This window comes from Crocuta crocuta, unplaced genomic scaffold, assembly GCF_008692635.1.
Source record: "Crocuta crocuta isolate KB4526 unplaced genomic scaffold, BGI_CrCroc_1.0 scaffold111, whole genome shotgun sequence".
NCBI lineage: Eukaryota > Metazoa > Chordata > Mammalia > Carnivora > Hyaenidae > Crocuta > Crocuta crocuta.
The window spans coordinates 1924339-1942037 of NW_027527611.1; the positions used below are offsets into that span (position 1 = coordinate 1924339).

Here is a 17699-nt window from a genome sequence, read left to right on the forward strand (position 1 = left end):
TTTGTGTGGCTTCCGCAGGAGCTGTGGGCTCAGGAGCGAACCCTTCCGTGCACCACCCGCGCCTGGAGCCTTCCTGGCCCGTCACTGGGCGCAGGCTCCGGGCTCCACACTGGCCCTTGCCCTTTAGGTAACAATGAATTTTCCTCTGGAGTTAGCTTGCAGATGTCATGCATTATCAGTTTAATTTGTAAAAAGTTGCCTAGAGGCACCTGGGTGGCTCAGTTGCTTAAGCATCCAACTTCAGCTCGGGTCATGATCTCACAGTTTGTGGGTTCGAGCCCCATGTTGGGCTCTGTGCTGACAGCTCAGAGCCTGGGGCCTGCCTTGGATCCTGTGTCTCCCTCTCTCTCTGCCCCTCCCCTGCTCACACTCTGTCTCTGTTTCTCTCTCTCAAAAATAAACATTAAAATATTTAAAAAGTTGCCTAATAATTCCATAAAAACTTTAAAATGTAATTTTCATTTTCCACCCTGAAAATGAGCATAGAACCAGGCAAATACAGTTTTTACTGTTTTCAGTTATTCTAGTAAAATGGCCACCACTATAAAACTTCACAGGACTTCAGTGCCTTTTTTACAATGGACGGCACACAAGAAGACTGTGAGTACTCAGCATTGGTCTTTTTAACGTGACATAAACCTGATTATTAGATGACCGACCAAAAGAAACAATACCAGTGATTATTCTCAGTCACAGGAAGCATTTTACTTTTTTTTTTTTTTTTTTAAATTTTCGTGTGTAAAGCTGTGACCTCTTTAGGATTTCTTTTTTAACTTGAGGTGTTAACTCTTGGAATTTAGTAAGAACGCATGCTGCTTCTTAGAAACTTGCAGGTGAATCAGCACATTTGAATCATTTCTCTACTTTTCTTCTAGTTTCCTCCTTAGTAGGACCCTGGGTCATGGTTGTTTTAAAGGGATTGCCTAGAAAGGAGATTTCTGATTCATCTGAATTTCCAAGTTGCTGGATTGTTACTTGAATTGTAACAATTCCATTTTTCCATTCCAGAATTCCAATTTCCATTGTTACTTGAATATCATTCTCCTGATGTCAAAATCAAATGTATATGTGGTGAGTGTGTATATATATACAGACATACATTTATTTTAAAACACAAATAGTGTGTCTATTTTTATTACTTGAAAATGGGAATTCTAGAATTGTATAAAAATTTTACACTTTTTAAGGACTCAGGTCATCTGGTAAGCAGGAACTTCATCCTCCTTGTAGAAATTACAAGGTGTCAGATTATATTCTTAACAGCGACAACGAACACAGAGTTGAAAACAGCCCAGGAGCATCCGGGCTGTACAGAGTGTCAGCCTCACAGGCCCACTCCGAAGGTGCCGCGTCCGCACGCTGACACATGTCACTCTCTGGGCCACAAGCGAGGCTCCTGCTGAGGTTAGGGACCGTGGCACGGCCCCGTGCATGTTTGTACGAAGCCCGTACCTAGGTAGGGCTCACCACTGAGTACTGCATACGGTCTCAGAATTCAAAAATGATGACCCCTCCCCCCAAAAAGCATTAGCTCTTTGTGCATTTTGAGTATAATATAAATGAAAGTAAAATCCTACTAAAATTATTTTTTACTACTGAATTTTTACTAATTAATTCTGGAAATAAGATTGAATTACACATCCCTTTCATTATTCTCAGGTGCTGGTCATTACTAATGGCTCTTTTCATTGTTTTTCAGCTTTTGCAAATATTCTGTAAGAGTAGGGAAGCTGGTGAACTTTAAAGGGTCTCATTTGCCCTTGCCATTTTCTCACGTATTCTGACATCGATGTGTGCACTCACGCATCTGATCACCAATTAGAACGTTTTGTGACAATGGCAGTGGCGAGGTGCACGCGTCCCGTGCCGACACAGAGCGGCAGGCTCACTGGAAGGCAGCGATGGTGGAGACCAGCCCAGGCCAGGCCTCTTTGCTGGATGCTGAGCAGTGATGGGCCAAAATCTTCAGCTCAGACTCAGTCCTTTGACATCCCAAATCAAGGGGCGCCTGGGTGACTCAGTCTATTGAGTGTCAGACACCTGATTTCTGCTCAGGTCTTGATCTTGGGGCTCGTGAGTTCGAGCTCCACTTTGGGCTCTGGGCTGACAATGAGGAACCTTTTGGGATTCTCTCTCTCCCACTCTTTCTGCCCCTTCCTGCTTGCTTGCTCTCGCTCGCTCTCTCTCCCTCTCTCTCCTCTCTCTCTCTCTCTCAGAAATAAATAAAAACAAGTCCCAAATCAGGCTACCAATCAGCAGGGAGATCAGGGAGCTTGGCCTCCTGTTGTAGCTGATCAGTATTTGGAATAAAATGGTCACTTTCCGATTAGTGCTCCCTGGAGCCCAGTGTCTATCTTCCTGAGCATCACCACAAATAGAGTTCTCACCTATGGCAGTGCTTATAAATAGTTGGGAAAGCACGAAAATTAAGTTTGGATACTGACCCTCCCATAGCCTCCATGAGATGAGGGAGAAGAGCTGAAAACAGTTAATTTCTGTGAGTCCTGCTTCCTAGATTTCTCGGATCCAGAATTTCACAGCTGGGCCCCAAAGGGGAAGGAAAAACAGAGTAAACTCTCTCCCAACCCATCTTCGCTGTTGACAATACCTTTAAATGCATCTCATTTTAGTCAAAAAGAGCACATTTGGGTGAAAAGCAAATACAGCATCTTACGTACACAGCAGAGCCTCCCCTGACTGCACACAATGTTGACAAGCACAGGCCACTGTAACAACCATCTGCCACTTCCAGGGGTGATGCCATGGATGGTGCAGGGAAAGGAGTGGCCACGGGAGGTTTCGCTCCTTCCAAGTCCCGGATTATGCTCCCTCCATGGTTTTCTGTAACACGGGAGCCTTAGACCGCCTCCCCCACGTGCAGATGCTCGACACTGTCTGCAAAGGGCGGTGGGGCTGTGTGTCATTCATGGGTTGCAATCTTGGGTTTTTTAAGTTTATTTAAATATTTTGAGTGAGTGCGTTAGTGAGAGAGAAAGGATCCCAAGCAGGCTCCACACTGTCAGTGCAGAGCCCGACACAGGGCTTGAACCCACCAACCGTGAGATCATGACCCGAGCTGGAATCGAGAGTAAGATGCTTAACTGACCTAGTCCCCCAGGCGCCCCTTCAATCTTGTTCTCTAAAGACAGTGAAAGGGAATCACTTATTTTAGATATTTCTGAGTCAGAACCTTGGGAAAAATGAGAATGCAGGGGCAGAGGCTGTTGCTCCCACAGTGGCATCCTTCTCTAAAAGACAGAGAGTCCCTGATCTGGGGCATGTTGTCACCGGCTCACCCAAAGCGGTAGTTATCTGGTAGCCACGGCTTACCTGTTATCTGTTGTAATGCCTGTTTTCCTGATCCCTAAATTCAGGATGGAAGTGACAGTTGAGTAGCCAGATAAGAAGATGGGCGGACACACAGCCGTGTCGAGTGGCCTTTACAAGAGTGAGCACATCGACAGCTGTGCCGTACCTTACACGATGCGTAAATGCTTGGGACTGACGCTACCAGAGAGGAAAGCTTTCGTTTTCCAAAATCTAACGTCACCCACAATTGTAAGGAAATGTTACCTCAGTAGCTGGAACAACGTGGCTTCTGAAGATACCAGTGGGTTGCAATCCTGTGAGAAACCACAGGGAATGTACAGGAACCTTCTATCTGTGGAAGCCACATAAAAATACACCCATTTTATGATATTTTTTCCATATTTATGGAAATATTTATGATAATATTTCCAGATATATTTTCTATTGAGATAGACTTGGAATGCAGTGTTGCGTCAGATTAAGGTGTGCGGTATGATTTCACGCATGTGCGTATTGAGAAATGATTACCAGAGTAACGTAGATCTCTCACCTCACACAGCTACCATCTGTGTGTGTGTGTGTGTGTGTGTGTGTGTGTGTGTGTGTGTGAGTGTGAGGTGAGGAATAAGATCTGCTGCTCTCTCCTCAACCTTCAAGTGTACAGTCAGTGTTATTTCAGGTGCCCAGTCCCCATGTTGTGGGTTACATCCTCAGGCTCCTAGTGATAAGGCGAACAGCAACTTGCAACTCGAGGACTGTACCCTTTGACTTCCTTCCCTCCTTCCCCCACCTGCCTCACCCCCGGCAACCACCAGTTTGCTGTGTCTAAGAGGTCAGTTTAATTGCATTCCACTTGTAAGTGACATTATACAGCGTTTGTCTGTTTAACTTCCTCACTTAGCAAAACGCCCTCAAGGTCCATTCGTGTTGTGGCAAAAAGCAGGATTTCTTTCTTTGTCGTCACTGGATGGTACTCCATTACATATGTACACACCATAGTTTTCAGTCATTCATTCATGCACAAGTGATTGCAGCGTTCCCTGCAGTGGAACATGGGGGTGCGGATATCTCGTCAAGATGGTGGTTTGTTTCCTTCAGGTATGTATCCAGAAGTGGGACTGCTGGAATTATATTGCAGCTTTCTTAATTTGGGGGGGGGAACCTCCATACCATTCTCCACAGCAGCTGCACCAGTTTGCAGTCCCACCGACAGTGCATGAGGGCTCCCTTTTCCCCATATCCTCGCCAGCATCTGTATTCCTTGTCTTTTTGATGCCAGCGCCGGGGCAGGGTGGTGGCTCGTTGTGGTTCTGATTTCGCTTCTCCTGATAATGAGTCAGGTTTGAATGCCTTTCGGGATACCTGTTGGCTATCTGTATGTATGTTTTGATAAAAAAATGTCTATTCGGGTGATTTGGTCATTTTTCCATTATGTTAGTTACTTAGTTTATTTTATTATCAGTATTTCTTTACTACTCAGCTGTATTGGTTCCTTACATATTTTGGATAGTAACCTCTTACAGATACATATTTATAAATATTTTCTCTTTCCATAGGCTATTTTCACATTGTTCATCATTTCTTCTGCTGCCCCGAAATGGTCCAGCTTGATTTCTGCTTCTGATGCTTATGTGTTCGGTGTTGTATCCAAAATGTCGTTACCAAGACCCGTGTCAAGGAGCTTTCCCCCTGTGTTTTCTTCTGGGCCTTTCATGTTTTTGATCTTACAGACTTTAATCCACTTTGAGTTAGTTTTGTGTGTGGGAAGAGTTCAGTTTCACTCTTCTGCATGTAGATGCTGAATTTTCATAGCACCTTTGTTGGAGAGGCCATCATTTCCTCATTGAGGGCTCTCAGCTCCCTTGCAAAATACTAGATGACTTTAGTCACGTGCGGTTCTCTCTGGGCCGCTGTCCAGTCCGCTGATCTGTATGGCTGCTTTTCCACCAGCACCCCGCTGCTCTGATCACGAGAGCTTTGTAGTGTGCTCTGAAGTCAGGAAACTTGATGCCTCCAACATTGTTCTTTCTCAAGATCGCTTTGGCTCTTTGGAATCTTTTGTGGTTAAGTACACATTTTAGGATTTTTTTTCCTACTTTTTGTTAAAAAAAAAAAAATGCAGCTTTTGGTGGTCCAGGGGTGGTCCAGGAGCTGCTTCAGCCTCACCTCTGAGTTCAGGGATTTTCCCAGCCATATCTTATCTCTGGATAGTTGCTAGTTGGTCTTCTCATGAGGAGGCTGTAGTCGGGAATGACCTATGTCACGTCTTAATCATATCACTCCTGATCAATTGAGTAATAATTATAAAAATCCAAATAAGTATTCTTGTACTGACTGAGAGCTCAGCAGCCTGTACTGACAGTGTATCTCCCATGTCAAACAGAAGTTGTATGATCTTGTTAAAAATAGATTTAGGGAGGGGCAACTGTGTGGCTCAGTTGGTTAAATATCCAACTCCTGGTTTTGGCTCAGGTCATGATCTCATGGTTTGTGGATTCGAGCCCCACATTGGACTCTGTGTTGACAGCGTGGAGCCTGCTTGGGATTCTCTCCCTGCTCCTGCCCCACTCTCTCTTTTTCTCTTTCACAATAAATAAACTTAAAAAAATAGATTTAGGGAGATAATGTGCACCAATGGGAACCATGAATATGCGCCAGTGGGAACAGCACATGGTATATTGTAAGACTTTACTCCTGATAAATCATTCTCACTAAAAGACAGGGATATTAGCTTATATAATCCACAAATTATCTCGTGAAATTTTAAGAAATTGCTGTCTGCATGTATGACTAGGGATGAACATAATTTTAGGAGTTAGTAGCATGCATCGAGCACTTGCATGCACAGATTTCCCCAAGTGCTGTGGGAACAGAAGAGAAAGAAGGCGCTGAGCCTGTTGCTGGCTCCTCAGCTCCCGGGGGAGATGGGTTACAGAGCACAGAGAACAGTGCTGTGTGTGCTGTGTTATGAGCTGCTCCCGCACACTGCACAGCCCTGCCCGGCCCCAGGCTGCCCTGCGCAGTGGGAGTGGCGTCCCCTGAGATGAGGTACCAGAGACTCTGAAGACACGGGCAGTTTCTCTGGGCATGTTCTGATGTGTGACGGCCCACAGGGGTGACATCCATCAAGCAAACGTGCTGCGTTTTCTGACAGGACTCTTATATCTTGTCTCTATCATACCTTCTTGGCACCCCTTTTTGAAGTTCAAGTATACTGCAGATCCATTCTCTCGTGGATGTTTAGAACCTGTCAGGCGCCACCTTCAGACCAGCTTTCTCCCAAGTGCCCTGCTTGTAGTTGATCTTACGGTAGTTATATGTATAAATACGCGTGTATGTATATTGTCTAAAGTACATCTGAAGAACACTTATTTTTCAAAACAGTCCATAAGTATAAAAATCCCTTCATGGAAACAGTCAATCACATTTACTGCCAAGAATTAAATAATTATATTCAAACCAAATTCTTACTTGACAATACGATATTTTATCTAGGATACTATCATGAAGACACGGAGATACATTTCCAAATAAAATAGATGCATTTTGTAAGTAAAGAAAACAGTATTTTTATTTTCCATCTATTACTTGTATATTTTTTTTCTTTTTTTTTTTCATTTCAATTTAGAACAAGGGCTAAAGCTTGATTACACTTCATAAAAGGACCAGGGGATATTAAAACTCTCTTGATAGGTGTGCCTGGTGGCTCAGTCAGTGTGTGGGAGCGTGGCAGAAGTTATAGCACATGTTTATGTGGGGTATTTGGCACCTGGAAGGGTGGGTGACAGATTCCATGAGTGAGCTGTGTTCTCTGAGATGATTCTAAAACAGTGTTTTTAGTAAAATGTACTACTCATGGGAAAGCCATGATGAATACGGTTCATATTTTTTGCTAAGTTGTAAATCTGAGATTTTGTAATGTCACAAAAATATAAAACCAGAAGGGACATTAACAGTTAACCAATCCTACGGCCTTTGTTTCTCATTAAGATTAGATAATGCAGTTAGGCTTTTAAATCTGGTTTCTGATACAACTGAAACAAAAATATTTTCACCAAGAAAGATTGCATTTACACGTGGTTGTAGTACTTCCTCTATTTTGAAACCAAAGAAATCTTGCAGAAGCTTTAAAATATTCTTCTGTGAGTTCCCAAACCATAATGTAAAGTAGAAACACGTGGAAACATCCCGATTGCTTCAGAAATAGTTGCGATAGGTAAACTGAATTTTGGAATGCTTACTCTAAGTGTTTCCAGCACGCACTGCTCTTCATAACAACAAATAACAAAATCATAATAATGCAGGTTTTACTGGAACCTCTTACACCCCTAAGTGAACTCTTTGCGATGGATGAAAGGAACAGGGCACAGTTGTAATCACTGATAGAGATTAGTGTTTCTTGTCTCACCGTTCTTCTCTGGACCTGACTAAAGTACACGCTGCAGAAATGTGAAGGAAAGGATGGAGGTATCCGACTTTGACGGACTAGAGAGCAGCATTCCCCAGAAGGATAAGCTGACGGTGAGAGCATTCTGCGAACAGGGGACCAGGGCAGGAGGCGTTTCCCTCCACAGAACGTTGTGCACAGAAGGGCCAGCTGCTGACCACCCTCCAGGGCAGATGGGTCAGGATGTGTGGGTCAACCGCCAGGGCCTCCCCAAGTGACAGGACAGGGCGAAGACCCGGGAAATTCTGAACAAGAAGTCGTACATGTGTGTCGTCCTCATGAGCCAGATGCTTCTAGGGTGGTAACCTGTGGTGGGACAAGCAGGTCTTCTGACACCGTGACAGGCGGTGGGGAGAGGACGGAGCGCTTTTCTGCTACTCAGGATGGAGTCGACCTTATGTGGCCATAACAGTGTGAACCGTCCACACAGCCTTCCCAGGACTAATGGCCTTGACCCTCAGGCTGAACACTGGTGAGTGTTGTAGACAACAGACCAAAACGCAGTTTCCCTCCATCCACCCTAATCACCAGTACCCCTTCCCGTGCTCTCCTGTGGCAACTTGCTGGTCCAGGAGAACCTTCCCTCTCTTAAAAGATAGGGAAGTTAAGGACCAAGTTTGGGCCCTCCAGAGAGCTGGAGGGGCATTGGACACGAGACCTTGGCCTACCGGGAGCACCTTGACGACTCCCTGCTGTGTCCTGAAGAACTTGTCGTTACCAGAGCTTTCCAGAAGCTCCATTTTCATCTTTGTGTGCGCCACCTACTCCTCCTTCTCACCCAACTCCGATGACCCCCAACCCACAGAAGACCCCCAGGCTTCTATCTTCACCATGAACAGGGCCTTCTCATCCTCACATGGTCAGAGAGAGGGTAGAATAAAAACAAACCAGTGCCCCAGGAACCTTATGCTCCTGTAATCAGAGAGTACTTTTCCCTCTAGAAAATTCACAAAAGTAATTTTTCACTGCACTGTAAACAGTGCTCTCAAGAGTCTTTTTAGGAAACATCCCTCAGCATGAAGGGACAGGAGGTCCCTCCTTTGACAATTCCCAGCATCCGCCAAGGGCATGATTTCAGAGCCCAAGTCTGTTTAGTAGAAAAGCTCTGCCAGAGAACATAAAAGCGACTGATCTTGACCTTAGAAAGGACTCATTTATTATACGGTGAGTTGACCTCATGGGAACAACAATTTGTGGAAATAGTGTGTTGATTCACATGGATATTAGAGTGCCGGGCTGTCGTAACCATGCAGGTCGGGGGGTCCCCATGGTTCCGTAGGTGGCAAGTCCGATATCACAGAGCTGGCAGCTTTCACGTCCCCTGAGGCCTCCCTCTTAGCTAGCAGGTGGCCGTCTTCTCCTTGGGTCTTCACAGCTTCCTCTCTGCGTGTGTCTGGCCCTCTTCTTAGAAAGACACCGATCCTGGGGAATCAACTTAGTTACCGCCCTCGAGGCGCCACCTCCAAATATGGCCACATCGAGTGTTATGGCTTCAGCATCAGTTATGAAGGGGTGCATAATTCATCCCATAACAACTCTGAACAACTATTGAATAACAGTTAATTCAGTATTGTAATCCCTGATAATTACTTGCTATGCCGACATCCTGGGTTGCCAATTTAGAGTAGAGCCATATGCTTGGGTAAAATGATGTTATCTTATAAGATGAGATGTCTGACAAGAACACAGGTCTGAAAAGATGGTATGCCAACTCTGAGGAAATGACCTAATGAAGTACCCGTGGGCAATGCCAAGATTCTCCAGAAGCAATTTTCGATTTACTCTAATGCACAGATAATTGGATAATCAAGTGCCCAAATGTGCCTAATTGTAGAGCAAAGTTGAAAAAAAATTGGCCAGGAAAATGTTTAAATTATTCATAGCTAAATGCCCATTTCAATCACAAAATAATCATTGCAAATTAGGCACAAGCTATTGATCTCAGTAGATATAATAGACATAGGATGCTTATCTTTGGTACTCTATGGTAAATAATAATAATGTCAAGGAAGACTGTGTATTGCTTATTATTAGTAAAAGTCCAACATCTATCTTAGGACAGCAGATATCAGGTGTTTATGTCTAACAAGTGTGACTTCCTGTCAGAGAAAAACTAGCTATGAAACATACTTGGAAGAATTAGNGTAATAATAATGTCAAGGAAGACTGTATTGCTTATTATTAGTAAAAGTCCAACATCTATCTTAGGACAGCAGATATCAGGTGTTTATGTCTAACAAGTGTGACTTCCTGTCAGAGAAAAACTAGCTATGAAACATACTTGGAAGAATTAGTGAATTTATATGCTAGGGCTGCTAAGTAGAAGTGTCTGGAATGCTCTAATAAATGGTGCCTTTCTTCCTTTCTATACAGTTAATCTCCTTAGGAAAAAAAGTTGATAACAGGGCCAGTGATTTATTAAACCTCTCCCCTAGTTTCTAAAATTTAAATTGCTTTTTATTTTCCCCTTAAATATGCACCTCTTTCTCTTCTTTATGGCTATACATCCAAGTGTGCCTTCAAGCCCCTGAAATTCCAAAGCAATTGGAAGTTAGCCAGTTAATGAGTACCTGTAAATTGCTGTCTACTCCAGTAAAAGTAGCCTTGGACCCCTCCTCATCTTTATGCCAGGACGAAGAAAGAATTAAGAAGTACCCACAGGCTTTGATTTATTATATTCTGAAGCATTCTCTTATTTTTTTCTTTTTACCTAATTTGTTACTCTTCTACCTATGTGAAAATAATTTTACTCACATTCACATTTTGTCTCAAAATACATTTACTTTTATTTGCTTTAATTATTTAACTCCAGGCTTATTCCCACTAGAATTTTTAAAAACTTACTTCTATTTTTTTTCCTGAAAACTAAACACAGGGTAGCAAAATATTTAAACACTATGCTGGTGAACAGAGCCACACATATTAGAAATGATTTTACGTCTGGGAGGTGATTTTGTTACCACTGAGGTGATATTTTTGGTAGGAACCCAATTCAGCTTTTAATTTTGCTGACATTCTGTGGCAGATGTTGTGGATTATCCACAAGACTTATCATTTATTTAAAAAAAACTGATTTTTCTTTGTTTTTCATCCACTGTGGAGTCTAATATGACATTTCCTGGATCTTTCAAGGGAATAATGACCCAGGTGACCTGCAGGGGACAAAGAGAGGTGAACAGATACGGCTCTGGAAAGATTGGGGGTATTTTTTTGCTTGTTTTTTGTTTCGTGTGTGTGTGTGTGTGTGTATGTGTGTGTGCGCGTGCGCGTTAAAGAGAAAAGCCAGCTCGCTGCCCTTTGGGGAAGCTTTAACTCTTCACTTCCTTCTGTCTTGAGACCCAGCAGCCCCTTTGTGCCAAGACACCACACCCCTCGAGATGTTGGCCCCTGAGTCGGGGGGGAAGGTGGGTCGGGGGCATCTGGGCTCTTGCCAACTTAACCCACCTGCCCCTCTGCCCTTCCAACGTCTGGGTGCATGAGGAAAAGAAAATACTCATGAGTTCAAGCTAGCGTCGTTGAACTTTTTTGTTCCTCGCAGCCAAAGGCAATCCTAATAAAATGAAATTCACGATACTTAAGGACACTAACTACTGTACGCTGGCCTGTGACACAGAGAGTAGTTTACCATGTGAGATGACCCACTGTCCCTGTGCTGGTGTGGCTGCTGCATAGGTTTATTGCACACATTGAGTCATTTCCATGTGATTATTTTCAAATAGCCATAAAGAATAAATCCACTTTGGTGTTTCTCTTTTTGTGTACAGCTTTGCTTTAATCCAAATGAAGAACTACTGTCGGGAAGCTGTTCGTGTTTCCCCTTTGACAGTACATGCTGTGTGCTTATTCTGGAAATATTTATTACCAGGGGTTTGTCTAAATCAGTCATTTTTTTTTTTCAGTTTTCTGTATCTTCACCCCGGTGCTGACATGCTTCAGGGAAAGGCATGTCGGGTGAGACTGGAGGGGTGAAATTCCGTACGCTCACTGTCCAGACCCTTGGGGTCCACCAGGAAGTGTCCCCCAGGTGCTGCACCTCAGCGGGCTCCTGTGTTTTGACATCTTGGCAACCAGCCTCTCTCATCCTTCTGCCCCGACTGGGGCTGTCTGCGGTCCTGGGGTGGGTCCTGTGCTGCTCGCCGCTGCCCCTCCTCCTTCCAGGGTACCATGTTCATAGTGCAGCTTAGTGCTTCCTTGGAAAACACTGGAATGTGAGACCGGGAGGGCGGAGGAGCTCCGTGTGATGCTGCTGTGTGGGCAGGTGTGGGAACCACTGTGTGCAGGCGGCCAGAAGGCAGAGGCCAGGGCAAAAGAGGGCTCTATTTAACTTTGCTGGAATTAAGACTGCCTCACTCTTTAAAAATGCACAATCTCAAAGCTTCTAGTTAACGGAAAAAACATCGTAGTACAGAGGCATCTGTAAAATGATCAGGTATTGCATTCAGTGATGATAATATGGGGCCAGATGATGTAAGGATCAGCTTTACCTAAAGTTCTAAAGTTGAAGGGCTTGGGGCGCCTGGGGGGCTCAGTCTGTTAAGCATCTGACTCTGACTCAGGCCATGATCTCAGGGCTCATGGGTTGTAGCCCTGCATCAGGCTCTGTGCTGACAGCTCAGAGCCTGGAGCCTGATTCAGATTCTGTCTCCCTCTCTCTGCCCCTTCCCCCTCTCATTCTCTCTCTCTCTCTCTCTCAAAAATAAATAAACATTAAGAAAAAAATGTAAAAAGAATAAGGTTGAAGGCCTTTTTCCTTCCTTTTGGACCTGTTGCATCCTGAAAACAGGGGTCCAGTAATGCTGGTGTTGGTTAGGAGGGTGGAATTAACCCTGCAGAGAAGTAGAACGTGTCCTGAGGAACATCTCCTTAAAGCCCAGGGGATGGTGACGGCCACTGACCCCGGACTGGTCCTCTCTTGTCCCTGAGTGTGGCTGGCTCCACCGGGAGCTGCCCTTGGCTGGACGGCTCTGGACCAGACCCAGCTGCAGTGGACACCACAGGATGAGCACTGGGGGCTTTGGCTGCGCATTTGTGACCCTGGTACAGACGTGAGAACAGCTCTGATAGGACAGATGTCTCACCAGGTGTCGTGACAGCCGCCATCAGTCTGTCCACATCACTGCTCTGTCAGCTTCTGGAGTGTAACTAATGGTTTTCAGTCCTAGCACCTTGGCACAGAGGATGTGCTCCTCTGATAATGTGGGAAGAGTATCACAGAGAACAATAGAGCCAGCTTTCCAGGAACATGAAATAAAAGACCTGTGACTCGAACCTGCATTGCCCGCGGGGCACCCTTTTCTGTAATGCCTGTTGCCCACCAAGCGTGTATAAATGGGTTCATAGAAGTTAACATCTTCAGGATCATTTGGGATGGAGTTCTTGGCAACAAAGAAGCAAAAAGCCATAGAGCTGATACCTCTAAGTTATGTGTATTTTATGGTGGCATTGAGGAGCCTCCTCTCCCACCTCTGTTAGGCACATGATGCTTCCCAACAAATTAGCAAACACTTGGCCGTCTCCCGTGGTTTCCGTAGCTCTCACAGCATGATTATAAGAAAGCATCATGAAAGAACCATATCCCAGTCAAGGTCAAGAGGTCCTCTGTTGCCTGGTCCATGACCTGCTTGTTGCTCTGGTGTTCCACTTGCCTCCGCCTTGATCGCAGGACGGCAATCTTGCTGTTGCCCAACCCGGCCGGGGGGCTTCGTCACTCAGCCCCGGGCTGTGGCTCTGTCTTCTGTCCGTGCGGTGTTCTTCTCTCTTCCGCTCACTCGGGTGCTCCCTCCACACCTCTACTCAAATGTTTCCTCTGCAGAGTCTGGCCCTGTTTCCACCCGAAACGGAGCCCTGCATGGTCTGTGTTCCCTCTCACCTTGCATTCTCTTTCTGCCGTACGTGTGTCCCCGGCTGGCGTATTTCATACTGCCTACTGTTTTCCGCCGGCTGCCCCAAGCTGCAGACCTCACAGGTCCGTGGCCTGCTCTGTTTGCTTGTGTCCTACACCTGACAGCCAGAACAGCCCACATACTGCGCTCCCCATGCTGGCCACAGACCAAAACACTGGCCAGAGGCTAGCAGCTCTTTGTAGGGCAGAGAACAAATCGGCAGCCTGTCTTCTACCGGAAGCTGGGTCAGACATCTCAGAGGGTCCTTCAAAGAACAAAATACCAAGAATCTACTTGTTTCTGGCACTATTTTTAGTACAGACATGGATTAGTCATCATTCTGGAAAAATCTGCAGTGTGATGAGGCAGAAAGACAGGCTCACAACTGAAATCCATCCTGACTGGATGGGTTCTAAAACCTCTCCAAAAAAAAACAAAAACAAAAACAAAAAAAACCCTGACTTTTCTAGAACAGGGAGCAAAATCTGGGCTGTGGGCTTTAATGAGGGTGGAGGCCATGAAGGAAATAGAGGACATGCCGTAGATGGAGGTGGGGGGCCAGCAAGGAAGGGCGCCCGAGAGATTCGGGACTGCTCGCTGTGCCTCTGGCTTGAATGTGAGTGCCCTTCAAGGAAAGGCAGAAATTTAAGTTGAAGATGCGTAAAGTATTTGGAAAATGCACACTGACAGTACGCTGCTGGGTCCCTTTATGCCACACAGGCGGCTGATAGGCGCATCTGCTCACGCACCTGGGGGCTGGTTGAAGAACGTACAACATTCGGTGGAGTGTTGAGGAGGAGGCACAGAATGGAAAGTCAACAACATGGAGGCCCCAGGGTGTCAGAAAGTCTTGTGGATAGAGTTTGATAAGGGACCTTGCAGCAGGATACTCGGTTGTGTAAAGGCTCCCAGGGGACCTTAGCTGTGATGGGAACAAGCCTTTGTTCCTCTCTGCCCGTGCTGGGACCCTTCCAGGTGCATGGTGCACAGATGAATAATCAGCTGGGTCTCCCTTAGCTGTGCACTGCTCCCCGTGCGAACGTCTCCCTCAGCCGTGCGCCACTCCACGTGCAAGCATCTGCGAGCAGCTAAGCTCTCCATCTGCATCCACACTGCGGGTCTAACTACAACCGTTTTGAGTCTGAGCACTCTGCTCACTTCTTGGACTCAATTAATGTAGAAACAGCATTATCCCAACACGCCGTCCTGTATTTCCTTGTAAGAAGGAACTGTGGTAAATCCACAGAATCACAGATGCAGAACAAACTTCTAAAAGTCTATGGTTGCTCACAATGTTAGTGATGGCTAACATTTCAAGCCCTAGATCCTGGCTATGTTGTGTGAATTATATCGTTTAACTCCCTCTACTGACCTTTGAGGTAAGGAAGCAGTAGCTGATGATGTAAACGTGAGGCTTTTGAGAGACTGAGTTGCTCATGGTGGCCATTCAGAGGCCAGGAGTCTCTGGCATCCTGATTCCTGACTTCAGGGCTGTGTCCTTTGCCAGGACCTTGGGGTGCCCAGCCCCTACACAGCTGAGAGGCTGCACCAACTGAAAGCTGGTTTTTGTGACAAACCATTGATTTGCCTTTTATTCAAGTCAAAAACAAACAAAATTTGGTGCAAGGCACCCTCACTGTTAAAGTCAAGTTAAGTCCACTCATGGCTCAAGTCACACAACTTGAACTTCAAGGTCTGTCCTTAAGAAAACATGGTGTCGGGGTGATTTCTTTGGCCTGTGTTGCACTCAGGAACACTTCTGTTCCCATTAACTGTCACTGTAAGGGTCCCCTTCTTTACTTGATAGCCTGGGAGGTAGCGGAGCACATTGATGTGACCGTATTCCATATATTGCGAGTTGTGACACCATTATGATGTTACAGCTGACTTCACTTCTTTGGTAAACTCTCAGATGTCAAGTTTCCCCGCTCATCACGGGGTGTGTATATGTTCCCCACAAGGTAGGCACGTCCCGAAAGACCATCCAGAAACTCAGTCCAGTGCCATTCTACAACATTCCAGAAAATTGTGAACGTGACTAGAAAGTAGTTAGATTGCTAATAAACCTGGATTTGAATGTGTGTCTGGTGGGCACAAGAAACTAGGATAAGCCCATGAAGAATTTGAGGGGGACCAATAGATGGATTGGGGACGTGTGCATGGAAACCATCCTGTGTTGGTTGAAACTCACTTCTCTCCCTGCCTCCACTCACCAGTCCTGCAGGGAGGTTTTTTACACTGGGATTCAGATTAGGTCCTGTTTCATCCTAAAGCCCTGCAATGCCTTCTTCCCGGGGTACTACTCACAAAAACCTAAAACCTGACAGGCTGCCGGGGTTTGGGGGGGGTGTCCCTCCCTTCCTTTCCGGCTATCAGGGCGGACCCACCACACTGGGCTGGTATCTCTTTCTTAGAAGGGCTGATTTCAGACTTCCCTTGGGATGTTTATACCTTCTGTTTCCTCCCGCATCCACTATTCGCAATCCTTTGCACCTCTTCATCTTGCTTCAGACCACCTATCACGGTCTGAAATCCTACACATTTAAAAACTTTCCTCCTTTCCCTCCATATAATGTGAGCCCCGTGAGTGCAAGAATTCGGTCTTGTTTGCTAAGTAACCTCATTACCTAGAACAGGACCTGACGTGTAGTTTGCTCTCAAGAACTATTTTCGTATGAATAAATATTTAATTCATTTTGTGTAGTTAACATTTAAGACGGAGCAAAGGTTGAAATATATGTATACTCTTGACGCGTTTGTATCCATCTTTCATTACAGTCGTGTTTTAATGAAAAAGGGGCTTGATTTCTGCCTATTTTCTTTTCACCTGAAGACCATTAATATATTCCTTTTGTTTCATAAACGAGTCTTAAGATTAAGGGAAAGAATATTCACACTCATTTATTGATTTAAATATTCAGTAGGGAATGGACAGTCTTACTTGTGTTGTTCACATTAAAAAAAAAAAAACAGATGAAAACGCCTTGGTATTTACATTTTAACACCAGCAGTTCTGGACAGGATGTGGGAGGCGTGGGGGCCAGGCAGGGGCATCTATTACTTGTAACGTCTGCATTACCAACATCTGTGCAACCATCCGGCTCCCTTAGAAGACGATAAATTAAATACCTTTCTCTCAAGTTCAGTTACTCTCCCCCCGCTCCCAGGCTTTTGCAATTATATGTTAGATGAAATGAGCATCCTTTTGAAACTCTTAACAAATCAAAAGCTACAAGTACAGCAGCAGAAGTAACCACTCACTCACTTTCTGAATTGTTTAAAAAAATGTGCACTGAGTGTTTTTGTTTGTTTGACTGTTCGTTTTTCTCTCCCTTTTTCAGAAATTGAAAAGGGAGGATGCGGGGATCCCGGGGTCCCCGCCTACGGGAAGCGGACTGGCAGCAGCTTCCTGCACGGGGACACGCTCACTTTCGAGTGCCAGGCGGCCTTCGAGCTGGTGGGGGAGAGGGTCATCACGTGCCAGCAGAACAACCAGTGGTCGGGGAACAAGCCCAGCTGCGTGTGTGAGTGCCGGGCCGGGGGTCCCCAGGCGTCCGTCCTTATCCCTTGGCTAATGCTGTAACAAGGAGGCACCACAGCATCCGTCTGGGTGTCAGTGCCTGGTTCTTGTAGGTAAAGGGTTTTAACAAGTAGAACCAAGCACTTCACTGCAGTTGGAAAGCAAGATTTATTTTGTGACTAAACGTAGCGTGGCCTGGAAAGTGTATTCGGAATTGTCAGACCTCAGACCTAAGTCCAGCAGGCGACCTCCCCAAAAAGTACACGTGTCCATACATACACGTGTGCACACATGCACGTNATGCCATAGGGACTCGCTCGTGGGCCTGTTCCTCTCTGTCTGGTTTTCTCCTTCCTTCGTCCCTGCCATCCTCCCTTCCTCCCTCCCTCCCTCTCTCTCTCTTCCTTCCTCCCTTCCTTCCTCCCTTCCTTCCCCACTTCCATTCTTCCTTCTTTCCTTTCTTTCCCTCCCTCACTTCCTCTCTTCCTTCTTTCCATCTCTGCATCCATCCGTCCACCTGTGCAGCACGCTCCATGCAAAA

At 45.6% G+C, this 17699-nt stretch overlaps 1 protein-coding gene across 1 annotated transcript in view; it reads left to right on the plus strand.

The window, feature by feature from the left end:
* The window catches only part of CSMD1 (CUB and Sushi multiple domains 1), a 1564948-nt gene that overhangs the window by 1174068 nt on the left and 373181 nt on the right, over positions 1-17699 (plus strand). The window contains exon 13 of the mRNA XM_077771883.1: positions 16980-17162. Within this exon, the coding sequence (XP_077628009.1) occupies positions 16980-17162 (183 nt within the window). The remainder of the gene's footprint in view (positions 1-16979; positions 17163-17699) is intronic.